The sequence below is a fragment of the Ochlerotatus camptorhynchus genome, unplaced genomic scaffold (genome assembly GCF_037179485.1).
Source record: "Ochlerotatus camptorhynchus isolate MF236.1 unplaced genomic scaffold, CSIRO-AGI_Acam_v1.1 ptg000284l, whole genome shotgun sequence".
NCBI lineage: Eukaryota > Metazoa > Arthropoda > Insecta > Diptera > Culicidae > Ochlerotatus > Ochlerotatus camptorhynchus.
In genome coordinates, this window is record NW_027040773.1 from 7295848 (window position 1) to 7318056 (window position 22209).

The following is a 22209-nucleotide window of genomic DNA, read 5'->3' on the forward strand; positions in this document are numbered from 1 at the left end:
GCGCATCAGATATGGAAATGTAATGCAAAAACATCGACTGGGCAGCTTTATGCCAGAACTTTGCGCACAATGGTCGGACAATTCTACCAAAGACGGTTAAATGAATGGACGGAACAATTATATGCACACGCGATCGTTGCATTACCACAACAGGCCGAGGAAACAACACGCGACGAGCTGGTGGAACTCTTCCTATCTTCCATTTCGAAACCAAGATTCTGGGGAGGAGAGGAAAGCTTAGTAGCGATTGCACGAACTTTTGATTTTGCAATAAGGATTTACAGAGAATAAGAATGTAGCAGAGTCATAAATGAGAACGGAAAGCGCTGTCTTGAAATCATTTATCGCTTTTCGGGCACAGCGGAGTACAACCATTACGATAGTGTGATGAAACTGCTTTGAACTCATGAGCTTTCTTTGAGTAGCTAGAAAGCGTCGTCGCCTGACCTTCAATAATACAGTGGCCGCCTCCTTGGGTGCTCCGGAAATAACCTCCACGAGCATACAAGATCATGGTTGCTTCCACTCACTTGCTATAAAAAAAATATTATTCGGAATTATGCAATCATTAGATGCAATAATGCTATGTTGTACTTGTAAGTAACAAGAAGAAGTAGTAAAGTATGTGTTTGACTCATAAAACCTCTCAATTTTGCTTTGAGAGCGTCACAATTAGCGATCTTATGATTCATGAGCGTTCACTCAGAGTGAGCGCTCACGAGTCGTAAAATCGCTGATTGTGACGCACTGAAAGCAATTTTGACAGATTTTATGTGTCTTACATATACTTTGTGACCTCTTCTTGTAACTTGCACGTACCAATTAGTATTATACTATATCATGATTTCATAATTCCGAAAAACATTTTTTTATAGCAAGTGAGTGGAAGTAACCCTGCATCGTACCGTGGTATCAGATGGTAACTCAAGTATCACGCCAATGCGCACACATTTTCCTTTACAAGAAGTACAGGCTTTTCAATAAATAGCTCCCACAGTTGCCCAAGAAGTAACTCAGCAAACCATATCCATTCGTGAGAGCACACCAGTACCACCTCGAACTTTCATTGCTGCTACCTGGAATTTATCGGGATGCAGGTCTGTGACCTCGATACCTTGACCCTCGCCTTTTGAAGGGTCAAGAAGTACAAGTGGCTTGCCTTCAGGAGACGCGCATGGCATCATGTACAGTCCAAACATTGAATTTCACGTGGTACAACGTTAACCAACAAACGAAAACAGCAGCAAGAATGGGAGGCGGCACGTCAATACTTGTGCGTCGAGAGCTGATTAGTATGCGTAAGTTTCAACGCGTCACGGACAACATTTGCATGCTAAGAGTGCCGGTTTTTGGCACGGAATTATTCATATTCTCAATCTATGATCGGTTGGATAGCGAGTGGACCCAGAGATAACAAATTTACTCCGGTATCTCAACGGAATGAACGAGCAACAAAGGTCGAATGTGCTTATCATGGGGGATCTTAATGCCCACATTGGCTTCACAGATCTGTTACCAGTGGACCGAAAAAATCATTGGCAAGCAACTTCATCACCCCGAATGCAATGCTAATGGTGAAGCAGTAAAAGATCTACGATTTCATGGATACAAACTATACAACACATTCAGCAGGTGTAACAGCGTGCTCACCACATGGTGCCGTGGATTTAGTAGATCGCAAATTGATCACATAATCATGCCGGTAATCGACAGGTTCCAGTTACCAACATCCAGATGCTTGGACCTTGCTCCAGGTTTTTCGGACCATAGGCTTCTTGTACTAAGTGTAAAATATCGCCAAGAATCAACTAACCCATCACGGCCCGGTCACCTGCATGCACTTGGAGACAGTCGTTCAGCATCAAAGCCTTAATATGACGTGAACTTACTAAAAAATCATTCACCATCGAGGAAACGATATCATCAAACGTTAACAAGTCAGCTGAGTGCAAATGAGGACATCACAGAAGACCCAACTACCATACTATCCTGGCTGGTAGATAACATGAGGAACGCGGCCACTACTTCACTTCAAACTCAACGCTCTCCCAAGACGCCTAATCGATCCCGTGCAGGCAAACGTATGGAACACCTTCGAAAATTTTCGCTACAAGACCCAGAAAATGCGAACTTAAAAAGCGCCGTGAAGACAGCAAAGAAGGATAAGGAAAAGGCCTACCAAAAACACCTGAATAACAAAATAGAAATGTTTTTTTGAAAATATAAGTACGCGCCCACCACTAGAACGGGTGCGACTAACATATGGGTATCTGAAACAGCACCGCCGTCGCCGCCAGAATCAAAGAACAAACAGGTACATAGCTATAAGGGAATGGGAGTCTATGCTACAACAAAATGCCAGTTCAAATGATGTGTCGTTAATGCCCGAAGAAATTCCTCCCCCATCCGAATCAGGCCCTACGCTAAGTGATGTAGAAAGGATTTCCGCGCTACTGAAAAATAACACAGCAGCGGGAACAGATGGAGTGCAACCGGAACTGATCAGATATGGCCCGGAGTCCTTACATCATCACATGCATCGATTGCTCGCAATAATGTGGAACAAAAATAAAATTCCGCGCGGTATAATTGAAACCCTCCAAGTACCGATTCCGAAGACACCTAACCCCAAAGGCCCGGAAGAATATCGTCGCATAACACTTTACCAGGCAGTGTACAAAATGAACGCACGGTTTTTGATAGAGCAGCTGGAACTCTTTTTAGGCGATGTTCCTAATTATCAGTTTGCATACCACCGAAACCGCTCTGCTGAAGATCAAGTTTTCATAGTAAGACAGATACTAGATTTTTTTTTTATTTTTTTTTTCCTTTGGTTTGTTTTTTCCGTCGATCTTGTTTTCCGTGCTGAGCACCAATGCTACCGACGTGCCAGGAAGGCAGCTCCCACACCTGGACCCTACCTATCGACCCATCAACTCATGAACCGGGGACCAACGGCTTTACTTCCCGAAGGAAGGCGTGATCAGAGATGTTATGCATTAGAACATCCCGGCGGCGCCGACTGGTATTGAACCCAGGCCTGCTGGGGTGAGAGGTAATCACGCTTACCACTACACCAACGGCGCCGTTGACAGATACTAGATGAGCGATGGAGAAAAGTTAAAGTGACATATGTTCTATCGCTGGATCTCTGTCAAGCCTTCGACCGCATAGACCTGAACCGAGTGCCAGAAGTACAGGGGTTGTGAGAAATATAGGGTACTAGCAAAATTTTGTCCAACTTTGGACTGTTGTAACTTCGTTGAATATTGTTCGATTTTTAATCTTTAAGAACCATTCGACTGGAAAACAAATCAAATTTTATGGTGGAGCAATGGAAGTGACCATGGTTACCGGATACCGGAGATATTCCGGGTTTTCTGAGAACATGTCTAAATTGCTAAATTTGTGATGAGTTTTTCTCAGAGTGTCCGTTACTAATCTGTATTTTTTGTTCATACGCCAAAAATAGAACCATTTCCAAAGCAAATGACGTACCAAGAGCTAAAATCGGCTCAGAATCAACCGAGATATGGCCATTTCCCTGAAATCGGTCCTGAGGGAGGGTTCTGAGTGCGGTCAGTTCTTTCATTCACTCAAAACATGCCATGTGACACATCTTTCTTCATGGTTTTTTACCAATAGGCTGTCTATAGACTTTACCTGGAGCATTGACCACATTGGCCACTTCCGGAACCACCGGAGTGCCCTCGAAGGAACCTGTAGTAGGGGACAAATTCATTTTTACACCAAAACATGCCGTGCGACACCTCTTTCTTCATGGTTTTTCATCAGTAGGGTTTCTAAAGACTTAAAATGGATTATTTACCACATTGGCCACTTCGGGAACCACCGAAGTACCCCCGGGGAACCTGAAGTAGGGTACAATTTCATTTTTACACCCAAATATGCCATGCGACACCTCTTTCTTCATAGTTTTTCATCAGTAGGCTTTCCATAGACTTTGAATGGATCATTGACCACATTGACCACTTCCAGAACCACTGGAGTACCCCCGTAGGCACCTGCAGTAGGGGAAAATTGCATTTTTACACCAAAACATGCACAGCAAAAAAAGTAGTGTAAATTTCCGTTACTATGATTCACATAAATGGAGCGTCATATATCATACAAGTTTAGATTATAGATCGTGTAAATTTATGAGACATGTCATGCAATATTCCATATATTGTATGCAACGGTTCACTTTTATTTGCAACATTTCTTGCAAGCTGCTAGTTTAAGTGAAAAGAAAGATTACATGTATGAATGTTTGCATGCATGGATGTTTACATCGCCAGTAAAATTCAGAATTTTTTGGTGTGTGCCATGTGACACCTCTTTCTTCATGGTTTTTTACCAATAGGCTTTCTATATACTTTAAATGGAGTATTGACCACATTGGCTACTTCCGGAGCCACCGGAGTGCCCCCGGGAGAACCTGTAGTAGGGGACAAATTCATTTTTATACCAAAAACATGCCGTTGGACACCTCTTTCTTCATGGTTTTTTACCAATAGGCTTTTTATACACTTTAAATGGATCATTGACTACATTGGCCACTTTCGGAACCACCGGACCCAAACAACACGGCTTGTCATAAAGAAGTTAAAAATACTTTTTAATGACTTACGTTAAGAATCAATAATACTGTAATATACGTCATTTAATACATTTATATAACCTAAACAGCGCAAGACGCGGAGCTTATACAACTAAATACTGGTCTTATAACATATTTTGGAAACATCATAAAAACCAACGCAAAAAAATACAATAAAAAAAAACTTGAGCGTGGGATTCGATCACTGGTCCTTGGCGTGGTAGACTTATTACTTCCTAACTAGACCAACTCCGCTTGATGAGAGGTTGGTTATAAGTATCTATCATGTTCTTGCCAATAGCATGAAAATTATATTCGCGTTCAACACACTTTCGATCAGTCATAAAGATGTTTTGTTAGCAGCAAGCGTACATCTAATTGCCAGAGTGTTATTTTAAAGTATTTTCAACTCCTTATAAGACAACCTGCACATTTTCAGTTGTATTAATTTATGAGATGTCATAAACAAGTGTTTTCAACTTTCTTTATAACAAACCTCCGAATACCTCATAAGAAACTGTCAATCACTGCGTGAAGAGACAGTCCGGCTCAATGGCGCCGTCAATGTTTACGTCAATCTGGAAAGTTCAGAATCTCTTCAAGAACTTTATGAATTCAACTAAGATTGATTTTGTATACGACAAGTTTTATAGTGGTATTAAGACAGTAAGATGCACGTTTAAAAAAACATTTTAATATAAAACTATTTTGGAAAATGTTGAATCTAGGAAGTATGAAGAAAACATCTATACACCTCATATATAACGTGGGATGTTTTCTGCATCACTTATAATACATTTATATTACAAGCCGTTCTAATTATTTTTCAAGAAGATGTTTTATGTGTTACTTGGGGAGTGACCTCGGGGGAACCTGTAGTAGGGAACAAATTAATTTTTTTCAATAATCCTGCCGTGTGACACCCCTTTCTTCATGGTTTTTCATCAGTAGGATTCCTAAAGACTTTAAATGGATTATTGACCACATTGGCTACTTCCGGAACCACCGAAGTACCCCCGGGGAACCTGCAGTAGGGTATTTTTACACCAAAACATGCCATGCGACACCTCTTTCTTCATGGTTTTGCATCAGTAGGCTTTCTATAGCATTGAATGGATCACAACAACTGGAAAACAGGTTATCAGCTGATTTTCGAAATACTAATACAGATGCAAGTCAACATCAAGGCTATGCTATGATTATCTTGGTCGCAATGTTCATTGTTTACATTTTTCATAACGAATCGCAAAGAATGAATATGCATCTTTGCCTTTTTCTCTTTTTAAATCTGATCTTACTACATACTCGCAGCGTGTTAGTATAGTCACTTGAACGCAGACAAAAGAAAAATTTGAATATTATGTAAGGATGAACTAAAATGCACCCCTAGAGTACAATGCGTTGTTTTTCGTTGCTTTCCCATTTGAGTGACGAGCGTGTTCCCACCATCGACGTCTGTAAAAACTTTTGATTGACGAGTGGTATTAAATACCTATTGAAACAATTGATAAACCGTACGATTCAATTCCCAGACGAGTCCAAGGCTAATCCTTGCTTCCGAATGAGAAAGAGCTATCGTATGCCACAGTTTGGCGTAAACATGCAATTGTCACCTACTGCAGGTTTCCCAGAGGGCATTTCGGTAGTTCCGGGGCGGCCAATGTAATTAATGATCCAATTCAACTTTATAGAAAGCCTACTGATGCAAAACCATGAAGAAAGAGGTATCGTACGGCATGTTTTGATGTAATAATATAATTGTCCCCTACTACAGGTTCCCTCGGGGGTACTCCGGTGTTTCCGGAATTGGCCAATGTGGTCAATGATCAATTCAAAGTCTATAGAAAGCCTACTGATGCAAAACCATGAAGAAAGAGCGGGCGCACGGCATGTTTAGGTGTAAAAATGCAATTTTCCCGTATTACAGGTTCCCCCGGGGGTACTACAGTGGTTCCGGAAGTGGTAAATGTAGTCAATGATCCATTTAAAGTCCATAGAAAGCCTACGAATGAAAAACCATGAAGAAAGAGGCGTTGTACGGCATGTTTTGGTGTAATAATGCAATTGTCCTCTACTACAGGTTCCCCCGGGGTACTTCGGAGGTTCCGGAAGTGGCCAATGTAGTCAATGATCCATTTAAAGTCCATAGAAAGCCTACTGATGAAAAACCACGAAGAAAGAGGTGTTGTACGGCATGTTTTGGTGTAATAATGCAATTGTCCTCTACTACAGGTTCCCCCGGGGGTACTTCGGTGGTTCCGGAAGTGGCCAATGTGGTTAATGATCCATTCCAAGTCTATAGAAAGCCTACTGATGAAAAACCATGAAGAAAGAGGTGTCACATGGCATGTTTTGGTGTAAAAATGAAATTGTACCCTACTTCAGGTTCCCCGGGGGTACTTCGGTGGTTCCCGAAGTGGCCAATGTGGTCAATAAACCATTTAAAGTCTTTAGAAATCCTACTGATGAAAAACCATGAAGAAAGAGGTGTCACACGGCATGATTTTTGTAAAAATGAATTTGTCCCCTACTACAGGTTCCCCCGAGAGCACTCCGGTGGTTTCGGAAGTGGCCACTGTAGTCAATGATTCATTCAAAGTCTATGAAAAGCCTATTGGTAAAAAACCATGAAGAAAGATGTGTCACATGGCATGTTTTGAGTGAATGTAAGAACTGACCGCACTCAGAACCCTCCCTCAGGACCGATTCCAGAGAAATGGCCATATCTCGGTTGATTCTGAGCCGATTTTATTTGCTTTGGAAATGGTTCTATTTTTGGCGTATGAACAAAAAACACAGATGAGTTACGGACACTGTGAGAAAAACTCATCACAAATTTAGCAATTTAGACATGCCCTCAGGAAACCCGGAATATCTCCGGTATCCGGTAACCATGGTCACCCCACCATAAAACTTGATTAGTTTTCTAGTCGAATGGTTCTTGAAGATTGAAAATCGAACAATATTCAACGAAGTTACAACAGTCCAAATTTGGACAAAATTTTGCTAGTACTCTGTATTTCTCACAACCCCTGTACTTCGTGCGCTAAGAGTACCGGTGTACCTAATAAACCGAATCGTTAAGTGCTGCTTAACGGAACGCACCTCACTTCAATGGTTTGGTCAAAGAACGGAGGAATATCCCAAGGTGCGCGGAATCAAGCAAGGATGTCCACTATCGCCAAAGTTGTTTGTATACCTTTTGGATCAAGCTCTCATCCAACTACAACGCGAAATGCCGGAGTTATTGTTGGACCAATCCAGCAGCATTCGACTTCCCTGTTTGCGGGTATATGCCGATGATATAATTGGATTGCTAACGCATCCATCACAGATCGAAAGACTTATAACAAGCCTCACTCCTGCCTTAGAGGCGTTCGGTTTGGAACTCAATGTATCCAAAACCGAAGTTCTAATACGTGATCCATCAATAACAGTTGCCCCATACCAAGGCACTTTTGGGCGTTACAACATACGGGTGGTAACGAAGATGAGATACCTAGGGATATATCTCACAAGCTCTCTGAATCGTAGGGAGGCAGTAGCTGAAAGAATTTCAAAAGCTTTCAGAGTATATCGCAGCGTGTTGGACTTCGTTAAAAAGTTCAGGAAAACATCTGTCCGCATATATCACTCGGTAATCGCCCCAATCGTCCTGTATGGTCTAAAAGTGACAACGTTGACAAAACATAATAGAGATCGCCTTCGTGACATGGAGGCCACGATAGTATCAGACCTGTTCCACTGCTCACATGATATCGCACAAAGACGCTCAAATAATCAATCAGAGAATCCATCCCAAGAGCTTGAGTCGAAATCAATGGATGTAGAAAGTATGCTGGAAAAAAAAACACCATAGTGCGAAAGATCCGAATCGCTCGCATATTATATTGGGCCCACCTGCAACGAATGGCTGACGATGAGGTGCAAAAGCTAGCAGCGGAGTATATGATTCCAGGGCCCTCAAAACTAGGACGCCCATGTCACAATTGGAAATTCTGCGTGGAACAGGACATATTGTGCACCAAATTGTCAGCCGAATACATCCACTACATAGCTGAAGATCGGGAGAGAATAAAAGCGTTCCTAAACAACATACTGAAAAGCTTATCGGAAGAAGTACCCGAGAACGATGAGGAATATGAGGAAGAATTTAATGGATTTTCTGATTCAGAAGGAGAAGAAACATTTCCAGGGTTAGAACTCAACACATCTGACTCCGATTCGATGGTAAGTGATACGATACCTTCGGACTGTAACAATGAATATAGGGTAAGCAAGCACTTGGCACAAATCGCATCAACCGTACGCTTCTTATATCAGATTTACCTATTTTAGAATTACCTATACTTCACATTAGAACCTCACTTCCTTCAATTACTACTCCGTCGCAGCACACACCTTATATGGATCGCTAACCTTTATTTAATTTCAGCATTTTCGACATTATAATCAAAAGGTGAGTTTTAAAAGTATAATTACCATGCATTTAGATAAGTTAATGTACCAGAACCTGGACGGAAACGAGCATACCCAGGGGAGGACCCGGATACGACCACCCATGTGTGTCTAGAGTATCGCACGAGCTGACGAGTGTAACGGGAAGGACAGTAGGTGCATAGACTAGGGGGTTGGTCCCTAGATAAGCCTTCTTAGCGGAAGGCACAGCCTATGCACTGAACAAATACAATTACAATACCCATACGTATTTTTGTGGTGCGGCATAGTGGAAGCGTGTGAGCATAGTTGGAGCATATACCCTATATCAGTACTTCCCAACCTGGGTGCCGCGGCGCCCTGCACAGTGGTTCCTGGCTGGCGAAAACCTCAAAAATTAAAGTTGATATTTTTTATCATTTTTACATGGGCATAAGGCTTATAAAAAGCAAGGCACCAATGAAAATTTGGCAAACTATTTGCGTATTTGCGATGAATTAAATATGACAATTGATATTGCATTTGAGGAGTACAATTCAAAAACCGAACTCGAAATAAAATCTAGTCCAAAAAAATTCTTCATTTACGTTAAAACTAAATTAAAATCAGACAATTTTCCATCAAAAATGCATTTTAATGAAACGGTTGGTGACAACGCAGCCGATATCTGCAATCTATTTGCTACTTCCTTCCAAGAAATTTACACCTCTTTTTCAGAAGATGATCGTGATCGTGATTATTTTGAATTCATCTCAGATTGTATTAGTGATATACAAGTTAATCAAGTTAATGTGCAGGATATTATGGCAACTTTGAACAATTTGGATGCTTCCAAAGGCTCTGGACCAGACGGAATTCCACCAGTATTTATGAAGAGCCTGGCACTGGAACTCACAGCTCCATTATTCTGGCTTTACAATATGTCACTAGATTCTAGAATCTTCCCAAAAACATGGAAAAGCTCTTTTCTAGTGCCTATTTTCAAAAGTGGCAAAAAAATCTGACATACAAAATTACCGAGGAATGAAAAACTATTCAATCAGATCAAAAACAGAATCACTAACACGCAACATGGCTTCTTCAAAGGACGATCAACTAATACAAATTTACTTGAATTCGTCAACTATTCTTTGGTTGCAATGGATAATGGAAACCATGTAGAAGCACTCTATATCGATTTTAGCAAAGCATTTGATCGTATTGATATACCCATGCTTCTTTACAAATTACAAAAAATAGGAATTGAACCTGGACTTCTCAAATGGCTTGAGTCATATTTAACTAATCGCCAACAAATAGTTAGATTCAAAGGTGAAAAATCAAACCCTATTACTGTTACTTCTGGAGTCCCCCAAGGCTCGCATCTAGGCCCTCTTTTGTTTATTTTATTTGTAAACGACATCTCCTTTATTCTTAAAAACATAAAAGTTATGCGGATGACATGAAGCTCTTTCTAGAAATAAGAAATAAAGAAGATATACAGACATACCAGATTGAAATAAACTTATTCTATGTTTGGTGTAACAAAAGCCTCCTGCAACTAAACGTTCAAAAATGTAAATCAATAGCTATTAGTAGAAAAAGAAACAAACCAGATAATAGAATTGTATTAGGAAATCAGGCAGTAGAAAAGTGTGAACGAGTTAGGGATTTAGGAGTTATAATTGATTCAAAACTAGCATTCACTGATCATTATACTACAATTATCAACAAAGCAAATAATATGCTTGGCTTTATCAAACGTTTCAGTTACAATTTTCATGACCCGTATACAATAAAAACACTGTACATTTAATATGTAAGATCAATACTTGAATATTGCAGCATAGTTTGGTCACCTTTTTCATTCACTGCAAAAGCAATTCTTACTATTTGCTCTTCGTAAATTAGGTTGGACAAGATTTCCTCGTCCATCTTATGAAGCACGCTGCATGCTCATCAACATTCAAACATTGAAAGCGCGTCGTGAATTTGCAATGGTTTTGTTTGTGAACTAAATAGTATCGCATCGAATTGACTCAGTAGAACTGTTATCAAAGCCGAGGGGAACGACTCTATCTACGATGCAGGAAATATTGTGTTTTGCTGTGGCTAGCTGCGCGTACGCGGAGTAGATAGAAAGAAGATTTATCACGATTTGGAAGATTTCCTGCAAAAAGATGATGCGCGATGCAAGTAGATGCGACAAATGAAAGAAGATTTTTCGAAGATTTATTCTCTAGTGTGAGATTTTTTGAGCATCTAGAATTGAGATTTAGATGTGTCACCCCCCTCGATCAAAGCTTAATTTTTACATACCTTCTCGGCAACTGCGAACTCGAAATATATTTACTACAAATCACTATCGCACAAATTATGCCAAATTTGGTGCACTAAATCAAATTATGACTGCTTACAATAAACATAGTGAAGCTATTGAATTTATAATGACAAAAACCAGATTAAAGCAGTACTTTAATTCTATTCGTAATTTTAACACATGACTTGTAACTTGTAAAAAATGGCACAGCAAAATAAACTCAATTAATTCCTCCAACAAAAAAAAAAAACATAATAATATTTAACCCGGCTTCAAGAGAAAGCTGTGTAGTGATTATTGGATACCCGGGAAAAGGTTGAATAAGCGCCTTTCAAATTCACACACAACTAAACAGCAGGATAACAGCTGTATAGAAGCGTTAATGGATATGCAATAAGAGCTTGTCACAACCGTCCCAACAGCCATAAGTAGCTGACTAAGTTCGCCAGATTTGCTGAGTAAAGGTTTCCTCATATCGTATAACATTTAAATACAGCTTGAGTAAAGCGTTTACATTGCAAAAAATGTTAGTTGCCCAACTAACATTTTCAGCTTTGTAAGCCAAGTTTTCCAGCGTTGTGCTGTAAAGTAGCTGAAAAGAAGCTGCAGATACAGCTACAAGCAAAAGCTAGCGAAATAGTTTTGGAGAGCGTTTACTCAACTTTTTCACAATCATTATTCAATTTGTCAGTCGCACTGAATAACGACAGCCAAAAAACGCTAATGTCTCTTTTATACACATACTAATCAACTTTCAACTTGTTACTGCAAAACTAAGTTAATAAAATGAATATATTACTCATTGGATGGCTTCTACACAACCAACCACTCTTGCTGAATAACATAAACATCAAAAGTGCTTTTTCAACAACTAAACATCCTGTACTCAGCTAATAAACTGTGTTAGAGCAACTTCGGAAGCATTTTCACAGTCAACTAGGTTTATTTTTAGACGTGTGCAGTTTTACAGCTTTTACTCTGCTCTTTTACAAAGCTGTCAGTCGAGAAGAGTGATTCATGTGCACTATTATAAAGCCTCTACTCAGCGATTTTGTTGTAGAAGGGCATGTTGATTTGTTTACGTCAGTTCAAAGTGTTGGCGTAGCACTGTTGGTAGTGTCAAGGTTTGCCAATGCGGTCGTCTCGAGTTCGATTCCAGGTTCCGGTGCAGGGTAAATAATTTGGTGATGATTTGTAAATAATTTCGATAAATTTGAATCACAGCAAAATAAACTCAATAAATTCCTTCATAAAAAAACGTAAACAGTATTTAACCCGGCTTCAAGAGAAAGCTGTGTAGAGATTATTGGATAACCGGGAAAATTTTGAATAAGCGCCTTTCAAGTTCTTTTAGTAACCAAAAGATAGCTAGAAAAGTTAGCTTTCAGATAGGCTTTAATGTGTTTTGCTTTTTTTTTGCGAAAGATGTTGAAATTAGGAATAACAAGTAAAGTGTTCTTTGGAAAATATCCGTATATATAATCTGCGGTGTATACTGCAGCAAGTTTCACAATGCCTTTTTCAAAGTACACGTACCATATATCTATCTCTTATGGTTCATGTGTCATGATTTTTTTAAACAAGCAGTTTAGGGTGGTCCCTAGATATTCGGCATTCTTTAAATATCTTTTTATACGTGCATTTCTCGTTAAATTTTTTATACTAGACACATTAAAAAAATTTATGACGCATATTTTTGCTAAGTTGTTATCTCTTGTATTTGAAAAGTTATGGCTAGCTTTTGCTGAAAAATATTACTTATTTTAAATTAAATTAAATGCTTTAAAAAGTAAAAGCTCTTGCAGTTTTTTACAAAAAAAAAATAAGAAAAAACGATGTTTCCTATGAAATTAAATGTTTAAAAATCGGTTTGCTTCATTTTGAGATATTGACAATTAAAAAGAGCCATTTTTTTTTCGAAGAAAATAGCCTTTCTAATAAAAAAATAAAGTAACCTAGCTGCTTGAGCAAAAATATGCGTCATCAAAAGTTCTAAATGTAAATGTAACTATTGGCCAAATTTGAGTGCTCTACGACTTTGTTTACCCCCCTGACGATAATAGATTAAGCTATTGCCAAAGCCAACTTTTTCTCTACATAAAACAAAAAATAAAAATAAAATCAGCAGAGAGTCCAACAGATTTTGTGACAAGCAATGCATTAGGTATAGGAAAAACGTCACGATAGGGGGGAGGGGGTAATTTTTGCCACGATTTAGCGTGATATAATTATTGCATGGGCCCTTGAGTTGGACGATCTATCTTTAAGATAATTAAGTATGACATCTTAACCAGATTAGCAAACAAAAAACTCGAACTAGTTTCAATTACAGGCATAAATTCCCTCAACAATTTTCCGTTGCTTCACAGCGATATCAAAGTGAAAAAGTTTAGGCGTTCACGCTGTTGTACACTTCAAATATTCACAAGCATTCCCAGCGATCAAGCCAAGCCGAATTTGTTGGCGTAACATTGTAACGTAGGTTCATATCCTGAAGGGCGTCGGACCAGCAAAAGTAAGTAACTATATACCACTGAAGGTGCACAGGATACTCCATGACATGATTTTCGGAGAAAAGTCGGACAATAAGTAAGGGCAGAATAGACTCGTTTTTAACATGCAGCTCTCTTGGTTTATTTTCGATGGTTTTCTAAATTGTTTCGAATAACACCTACAACTTACGAGTTAATTATTCCGTTAATCATCATTCCTTCAACATTGCCAGAGGTCAAATCCAGATAGCCTTTAAATTGATGCAACGATAGCATTTGGTATTTGTCGATAAATTGTTCTCTTTATTCGTTTTCATTGTCTGCCTGGGAGGGTTCCGAAACGACCGTTTGTTTGCTGTCCGTCGTACTGATATTGTCCGCAGATTCCTTGATACCCAGCCATGGTAGCCGGCGCTCCAGTTCCTGGCGGTATTTAGGATGACTGATGGCGTACACCCACGGGTCTAAGCAGGATACGATTTTGCAGCATACTGCCGGAAGCATGGTGAAGAATGGTGTCAGCATTGTTCTGTCCCCAAAGGCACCGATCATCGCGACAATCGCATACGGTGTCCAAGCGCAGACGAACAGGAAGAAAATGGTGAAGGCAGCCTTGGCTATACGAATCTCCACTGACTGAGCGTTCTCGTTGCGGTTAGCTGCTAACGATGCAACGTTCATCTTTCGAGCTTGGTTTTTCAGCATGGTCTCGTGCTGACTCACGTGGCCGAACAGACGTGCGTAGAAGTAGCAGATAAACAGCATTGGAATAACGTAGGCCCAGGTGAAGATACAACCGACAAAGACGCGAGTGTCGGAATCGTCGGTTAGGTAGTCGAAAGAACAGGTCGTTAGGTAGCCCTCTGGAATATATCGGCCCCAAATTTTGAACAGTGGCAGCAACGTGAACGGCATTGCCCACATCCAGGTGAGAAGGACAAAAAGTGCCGCCTGTACCCGGTTCAATCGGCCATCCAATGGATTCGAAATAGTTCGATAACGGTCATATGCAATGACTGCGTTTGTGATGGATCCTCCGATCCCCGAGAGGCTGCCTAGAGCCGCGTAGATAGCACATCCCGTCTCGTAACCAACCAATCGGCCAGCGAAGGAGTTCACCAGGAACATCGGCATTTCACACATCATCAGTAAATCGAAAATGGCGAGGTTAACTATGAACATGTTCGATCCGCTGCGTAGCGATTTTGAACTGGAATTAAATGGTAGTTTATTAGTTTATATACATTAACCTGTAGGTAGTATCAAATTTACGTGGTGAAAATCCATACAACGATTCCATTTCCGATCAGAGATGTGTTCATCAGCACGAAATAGACCATTGCCATCAGTAGGTGCATGTAGTACGGTGGGGCAGGGAAATCCTTCCAGTGATCGTGCACCAGGTGCTGCTGCTCCGGCGGAAGATTCCAACCCAGCAACTTGGGCATTTCACCGGTCCGAGCCTTCGGAAAGATGGCCGCGTCAGTTTCGTTCAACAGATACATCGTCGCAGGAGTTGGATTTTTCAGGACCAGTTCACAGGTGTGGCGATCGCTTGATACTTAGACAATTCTCGAAACCAGAAAATAATTTATCACAACACCAAAAGATCACTGCTGCTAGAGTTTTACACAACCAACGAACAATTTGGACCGATTTCGTTCGAAAGCGCTTCGCAAATGTTCGTCTTTCGGTATCCACCCACGCATTTTTATATTGAAAATTAGCCAAAGGTTGGCGTGATTCTAGACACCGATAACTCGATTACAGTCAAGCGCAACCCTCGTTGGGCTGGTAAGCACACGCGGTTTGATTAGGTTATGATCCACCGAGGATTGGTGTAACGCGAAATGCGAGAAAAAAATCGGTAGTAATCCGCAAAATAAATCCACTTCGTGTGAGCCTGCTACCTATCCGACTGAAGGCAGTTGCAGTGGTTGGGTTAGAAATCCGATTACACCATGTCTTGTTTTATTGAAAAATGGGACAGTCTTGTATGACATATACATTCACAGATGCAGCAGGATACCGTGCTATATTTAATGTAGAAACTGTTAGTTTCAATTAGGCATACAAGCTACAGTTTCGAATCTTCGTGGAGTAGGTATTTTTGATGTATTTAGAACAGTATATTAGGGCATAAATGTAGGCTTCGTCGATACTTTTACCTGTTATCGTTAGGAGGGAATTTGCATCCTCATGCAAAAAATGAGCATCTCTGAAATTAATTGAACCCCTGACGATAATAAGTAAAGGTACTGCCGAAGCCGGCACTTACTCGCCAAAACTTATTTAGGAAAGGTGCCACTTTCTGCTATAGGTCTATAGATACCATCCGATTACTTTTCCGGTCATGTTCCGCCTTGCGCTAGGGTTAATGTTTCTGTTTTGCACCTACACACTTAGAAGCTATCGCCGACTTCGGTAATTTTTACCGAAATCTCAACAGCTGAGTTCGGTAAAGTTTGAGCAACTTTAAAACGAAATATCCACTACGATTACAAGGTTTATTTAAACAAGGTTGAACGTGTTTTGAAATTATGTTTGAGTAAAATGAATGAATGTTAATGTTCTACCAAACGTTTAGCCGTTGAGATTTCGGTGAAAAATTAGCGATAGCGGCAAAAAAAATCTGAACGTGTCCGCTGTAGTCTTGATCTTATAGCTAAATCCAAAGATCGAAGTGCCTTCTGTTTCAATTAATTTATTTCAATGAGGGTGAAATAGGCGCATGCACCCAAAATAGGGTCAGCAACCCGGTGTCTTGTTTCAGTATTTTCCGGCTGATGGGATTCAATGCTACCTGGAAAAGATATTTTGGTTGCTATTTATTCTTAGCTTTTGCTTCTTAAGTCTGTGTTCTATCATTACATCCACAGTACTAGATAGAGCTGAAATAAGGGCGAAACAGCTTTTGTAAACAATGCCTTCTTTTGATGATTTATTGAAAGCCGTGGCTCTCCCTGGCAAATAGATAACACCATCGAAAAGGGGAAGACTTCCCCTACTCGATGGATAGGTTGCTTTATGTAGGCGTGCCTTGAATTCCTAGCAATCATCGAGAGAAGTCATTTTTACAAAGGCTGTTACGCTCTAATTCCAGCTCTATCTAGAGTTGTTTATTGATAATCTTTGTTTATTATCGGGGTTGGAACCAGTTCCAACCCAGTTTGAAGAATAGACATGTTGAGAGAGTGATCAAGTTGAATGGTGATTACACGAGAGACCCAGGACTTATCAGTGAGGCCTTCCCGATCAGAAGGGCATAACAAAATTATAACACAATTATATCAAGTTTTATTTAAGTTTCTCATCATATCAGAATTATAACAACGTCAGTTTTAACTCCCAAGCAACAATTTTTGTTTTATTTAAGTTTTATAGCAGTTGATATAACCAAATTATAAAACCTTCACTGACGACCACATTGCTTTAACAATCTCCTGAGAACCGCAATACAGCCATGTCATGGCCAATTGGCCCAGTTTTAATGCAGTCATTAAAACTTGATATGCGAACTACTTTAGGAGCATAGGATTTATGTCAGTTTTATCACACTCTAGACGTGATTGTTAAAAATGAAAACATAAAACCTCCTCCAGGTCAGAAAGTTTTAACAGCCTTATAATGACTACCATAAAACTATATTACAACCGCATAAATCGTTCCTGAAGAAGTTGATAAAACATGATACGCAAAACATTTTGACAACTTTGAAGGTTTTAAGTTGGGGTTTTTGGATGATAGTTAATATTGAGAAATATTTTATTGTGGTTTTATTCTTTCGATGTTTGATGTGAAATCATGATCCTTGTCAGTTGGTAATAATGGCTGATATTATTGTACATTGAAAATAAGACGACTTTATTATAATTTTAAACCAATCTGTATATGCTTCACAGCATGCCGTGCAATATTTATGGTGATTATTATACCAAATAGGAGCATAAATTTAGTGCGCCATATGAATACTAAAATATAGGGATATTTTTAATTTGTCTGCATTAGCACCATGCATTAAAGAGTCATTCAAAGATTATCTATTTAGTACAAAACTGTTACTACTGTTGAGCAATAACCAGTCACATATATTATTTAATTATACATAGATGTATGAAAGTGTTTTATTGCCTATCAATTAAAGCGTAATTATTCATACTGTGTGAAATTTGTTCATACGGCGACATTTTTTTTCGTTATAACTTGCTACTCCTTAAAAATACCTCAATATAACATATTCTCCTAGATTGGAATTCTAAAGCATAACATAAACCTAATGGTTGTATCTTAGCATTTCGTAGTCCAAATTGAGAGCGTTAAGTTACATTTAAGCTATATAACTAGCTTGCTGGTTTTATTCGGTACAGCGAATCAAAACAAAACAAAAACCATGACCACCTGTCAAAAAGTCAACATTCCAAGCGATCCTCCTATTTTCGCTTGTAATCAAGATGTAAGAAATGCTTATTGGATCCACTAAAAGCTTTTTCAATACAAGGTTTAAAGCCGTGATGTCAATACTGGCCATCTCCAAACGGATTTAGTGAAACTGTCGGCGTTGCTTTAAGAAGGGTTCGTGGATCTTTCGGAAGTGTATCGGAAAGCCGCTTGTTCAATATTTTTAAGAGCTCCTTCACCGCACTGTGCCTTATGTAGGGATCGTATAACTGTAGTTCCTCCAGGAGTTTTATATTGTCGATCGTCTCGTCTTCATCGTGTTCAGAAGCACTGAAGGGGTTTTCATTTCATATATCTGAATAGATTTGTTTTTTATAATGACAAAAAATTTCAGAGTATTTTTTATCCATCATGACAATTCACACAAAAATAAACCCTTTCGGAGCTGGGAAAGCATTAGTATAAGAGATAAAGCTTTCGAGAAAAGTTAAAAGCTATCGTGAAAACATTCAAAAATTTCCTAAAGACTTCCAAACCTCCTTGTGCCTTATGTAAAAATTCAGTGCCATAAACATTATGTCTTTAACATGAATGTTGTCAAGAAATTTTGCTGATTGCTGATTGATAACTCTAAGGCTCCTGAAAAAAGGTAGGATGTTCTCGGTCTTGTCTACCTTGAATTAATAAATACCGATCTGAAACATCGTTCATCGTATCCTTCGAAGAATCTTCCGATTTTTCTGATTCGTCAAAACTCTACAGATGATGAATAAAATTCCATCACCATAGGAATCTCATGATTTGATGGAAGATCCTCTAACTAAAGAGCCTGAATTTATAAAGAGGCGACATCTTATCCATTTGACAGGTCTTCTGCTCGATTGGAATGACTTTTCTTATGACTTTGACAGACAATCGATTGTTCCAATTTTGACATGTCGTCTCTTTATAAATCCAGGCTCTTTACCTCTAACAATCAATGTGGAAGACCACGAACGACGGCAACCAAGTCATTCATTCATTCAGAATTACTACAACAACCTTTTTTTCTCTCAGATCAGTTGTTGGAACTCCGCATTTATCGGGAAGACAAACCAGCTGCTGAAAAATCTTTGACTGATGAAGCACTACACATTATGAAACGAATTCTGGCATATTATGGAAAGCCAATCAATTGAAATGACCAACAGTTGATGAAATCCAATTAATTATTTGAATTAGATTAAAAAAAAAAGGTAAAAATAAATGACATAGCCATCCCGCATAAACGCGAACCATAAATTGACCTTACCTAAAATGGTTAAAAATTGTTTATAATCCCTGCTAAACTTTAACTGAAATGGTTATGGAACTTTACATGAACGTTTAATGATAAAGTTTCAACCTTATGTATTATGGTTTTTTGGAACTGGACCTTACAAATAATGGGTTGTTAAGAACCATTACCATTCCAAATTCTTGTTTTCTCCATACATTTTCAGAAAGAGAACTATATAAGAACGTTTTTACTTATGATTTGAGAACATTAATGGTAATGGTTATGGTAGTCAGTAAGGTCCATTAATGGTTTTGTATTATCGCTCAACTTTACGTGGAATATATCGTGAATTGGTAATCAGTAAATTACAGGCAACCAATTCGCGATATATTCCACATAAAGTTGATCGATGTTACAAAACCATTCGTGGACCTTACTGACTACCATAATCATTACCATTAAAGTTCTCAAACCATAAGTTAAAAGGTTCTAATATAGTTCTCTTTCCGAAAATGTATGGAGAAAACAAGAATTTGGAACGGTAATGGTTCTTAACAACCCATTATTTGTAAGGTCCAGTTCCAAAAAACCATAATACATAAGGTTGAAACTTTATCATTAAACGTTCATGTAAAGTTCCATAACCATTTCAGTTAAAGTTTAGCAGGGATTATAAACAATTTTTAACCATTTTAGGTAAGGTCAATTTATGGTTCGCGTTTATGCGGGATTGCCATAGCCATTTATAACAAACGTTGTTATATATGTATATTTTTGAATGCGATAGATTATATCTAATTTTGTTATAATTTTGATATAATAATAAGATCTGTTATAATTTTGTTTCCACTAGACGAATTTTTGTTATGATTTTTGTTGGTTTAACAACGAACCAGCCAATGTTTATAACACGTTCTGTTACATTTTTTGATGTTAAATAAATAACTCCAGTTGTCATAATTTTGTTATGCCTTTCTGATCGGGTTTGCTGATCACCGGTTTGCACAGTGATGAATTCCTGCGTGTAAAGTCATTGGCTGAGGGGGAGTACCGCTACTCCCGTGACAGACAGTGTAGTCTTGGGTTATACTCTAAGGAAGCCTTAGCGTGAAACTTCAAAGGCACAAATGTCAGCTTCCACAAAACATACAAATTTTAAATTTGCTACTCTCTGTTTGTAGTAGCACAGCAAACAAGGAGTAGCAATTTCAAACTTGTATGTTTTGTGGAAGCTGACATTTGTGCCTTTAAAGTTTCACGCTAACGTTTCCTTAGAGTATCGCCTTAAAGACTATAACGAACTTGAAGAGCTCAACTGGGCCCTGCGCTGCGGCATTAGTAAGGCTGCGGGCCCTGACGATATTGGGTATCCCCTGCTTAGGAGATTACCTCTTGTCGGCCGATTGGCTTATCTTGACACAATGAACAAGGTCTGGCTTTCAGGCCAGATACCGCCCAAGTAACCAAAAGTTCTGATAAAAGGCTATTTGTGGCTTAAGCAGCTTGGTTGTTGGTGGTCTTTAGAATTCTAAGCAGCCTCATTTTTAAGTCGTTATAAGAACTTGAAAGTTCCGATATCATAATTGAAGAGCATTCTAAGCAGCTTCTGGCGGAACCTGAACGGAACTTTTAGAAAATAAATTAAAAAAGATTTTTGTCATCTACACCAATTCTAATATGTTCGCACTTTTATGAAGGTTATTTCTAAAGGCAAGTATTAATGTGCATTGATTTATCAGCATTAGTAGTAGAATTAGAGCAGTTCAGCTTCGAACCTGTTCGGATACGGTTGTGTATAAGTTTATTTCTGTTTTGTGCGTGCGTTCGATGATTTTGCCAGATTAGCGCTGGCACTCTGCCTCCCGGACGGTTATACGTGTGTGATTGGTGGTTTTCTCGCTTTCCGAGAAGTTTTGGAATCGAAAAAGAACACGTGATGCATCATGTTTGCAGGCATCAGAAGAAATGTCGCTATCTGCGTTGTTTGTTTTTTTCTTCGCTTGTGCTCCCGGTACAGAAATTTGTGGCGTCGCGTGTGATAGTTTTTGATTCCAGTTTGTTTACGCGTTGTATGATTTTGTGAGTGGTCGCTTCGTGTTCGCGTCATGGAGCAATCGACTTCATTCGACCAGAGGATTGATCCCCGTAGGGCGGGTCTATGATCGGAGCTACTACACCAAGCGTGACATAGCTGCTTGCAAGGGATTCAGTTGGACGGATTTGGTGAGATTGTTCCATTTTTCTACTTTTGTCTATTTAAACTTAATTTCTATGAATGCGTATCGTTTGGAATCATTTGATTCGGATGAGACTCTTAACTTTTATTTGTTTACATTGTGTTTCAATTGGTATTCTTAAGAACTTCACAAAATAAGGTTTCAATATTTAAATTGAGCAGCTCGACTAGCCTGGTGGCTGCCGCTTTTGCTTACTGAGTAGAAGACCGTCGGGGATCCACATTGTAAAGATTCCCTATTTTCAGCTTTTTTACAGGCTGGAGTTGTTGTTTGAACCATTTAGTTTATCAATTTAATTTATCTGTATAACAATTATTCACAAGCATTCTTCCAGGTCAATTCAAGAATAGTTTGATGATGATAAATCTTCCTAATATTCACATTACAGTTATGACCCGATCCTGTCAATCTCTCCGCGCATCAGACTGTTATTTTTCAATAATTCCACATAATTGTAATTTCATACCTTCCTCCTTCAAGATGAA

The 22209-nt window shown here is 39.1% G+C and overlaps 1 protein-coding gene across 1 annotated transcript; it reads right to left on the reverse strand.

Moving 5' to 3' along the window:
* Positions 1–13953: 13953 nt before the first annotated feature.
* On the reverse strand, positions 13954–15500 carry Rh5 (Rhodopsin 5). Its single transcript, XM_065228143.1, has 2 exons — positions 15104–15500; positions 13954–15041 (listed from the first exon to the last, which is right to left on the reverse strand). Exons 1-2 carry the CDS (start codon positions 15334–15336, stop codon positions 14135–14137), a joined length of 1140 nt encoding a protein of 379 aa, XP_065084215.1. The 5' UTR covers positions 15337–15500; the 3' UTR covers positions 13954–14134.
* Between the last annotated feature and the right edge of the window lie 6709 nt (positions 15501–22209).

Excerpts from the sequence above, each read along its gene's own strand:
- Rh5 (XM_065228143.1), bottom strand. The coding sequence starts at position 15,336 with ATGTATCTGTTGAACGAAACTGACGCGGCCATCTTTCCGAAGGCTCGG. Across the intron at positions 15,042-15,103 it reads GTTGTATGGATTTTCACCAC|TTCAAAATCGCTACGCAGCG; the intron begins GTAAATTTGATA and ends ATTTAATTCCAG.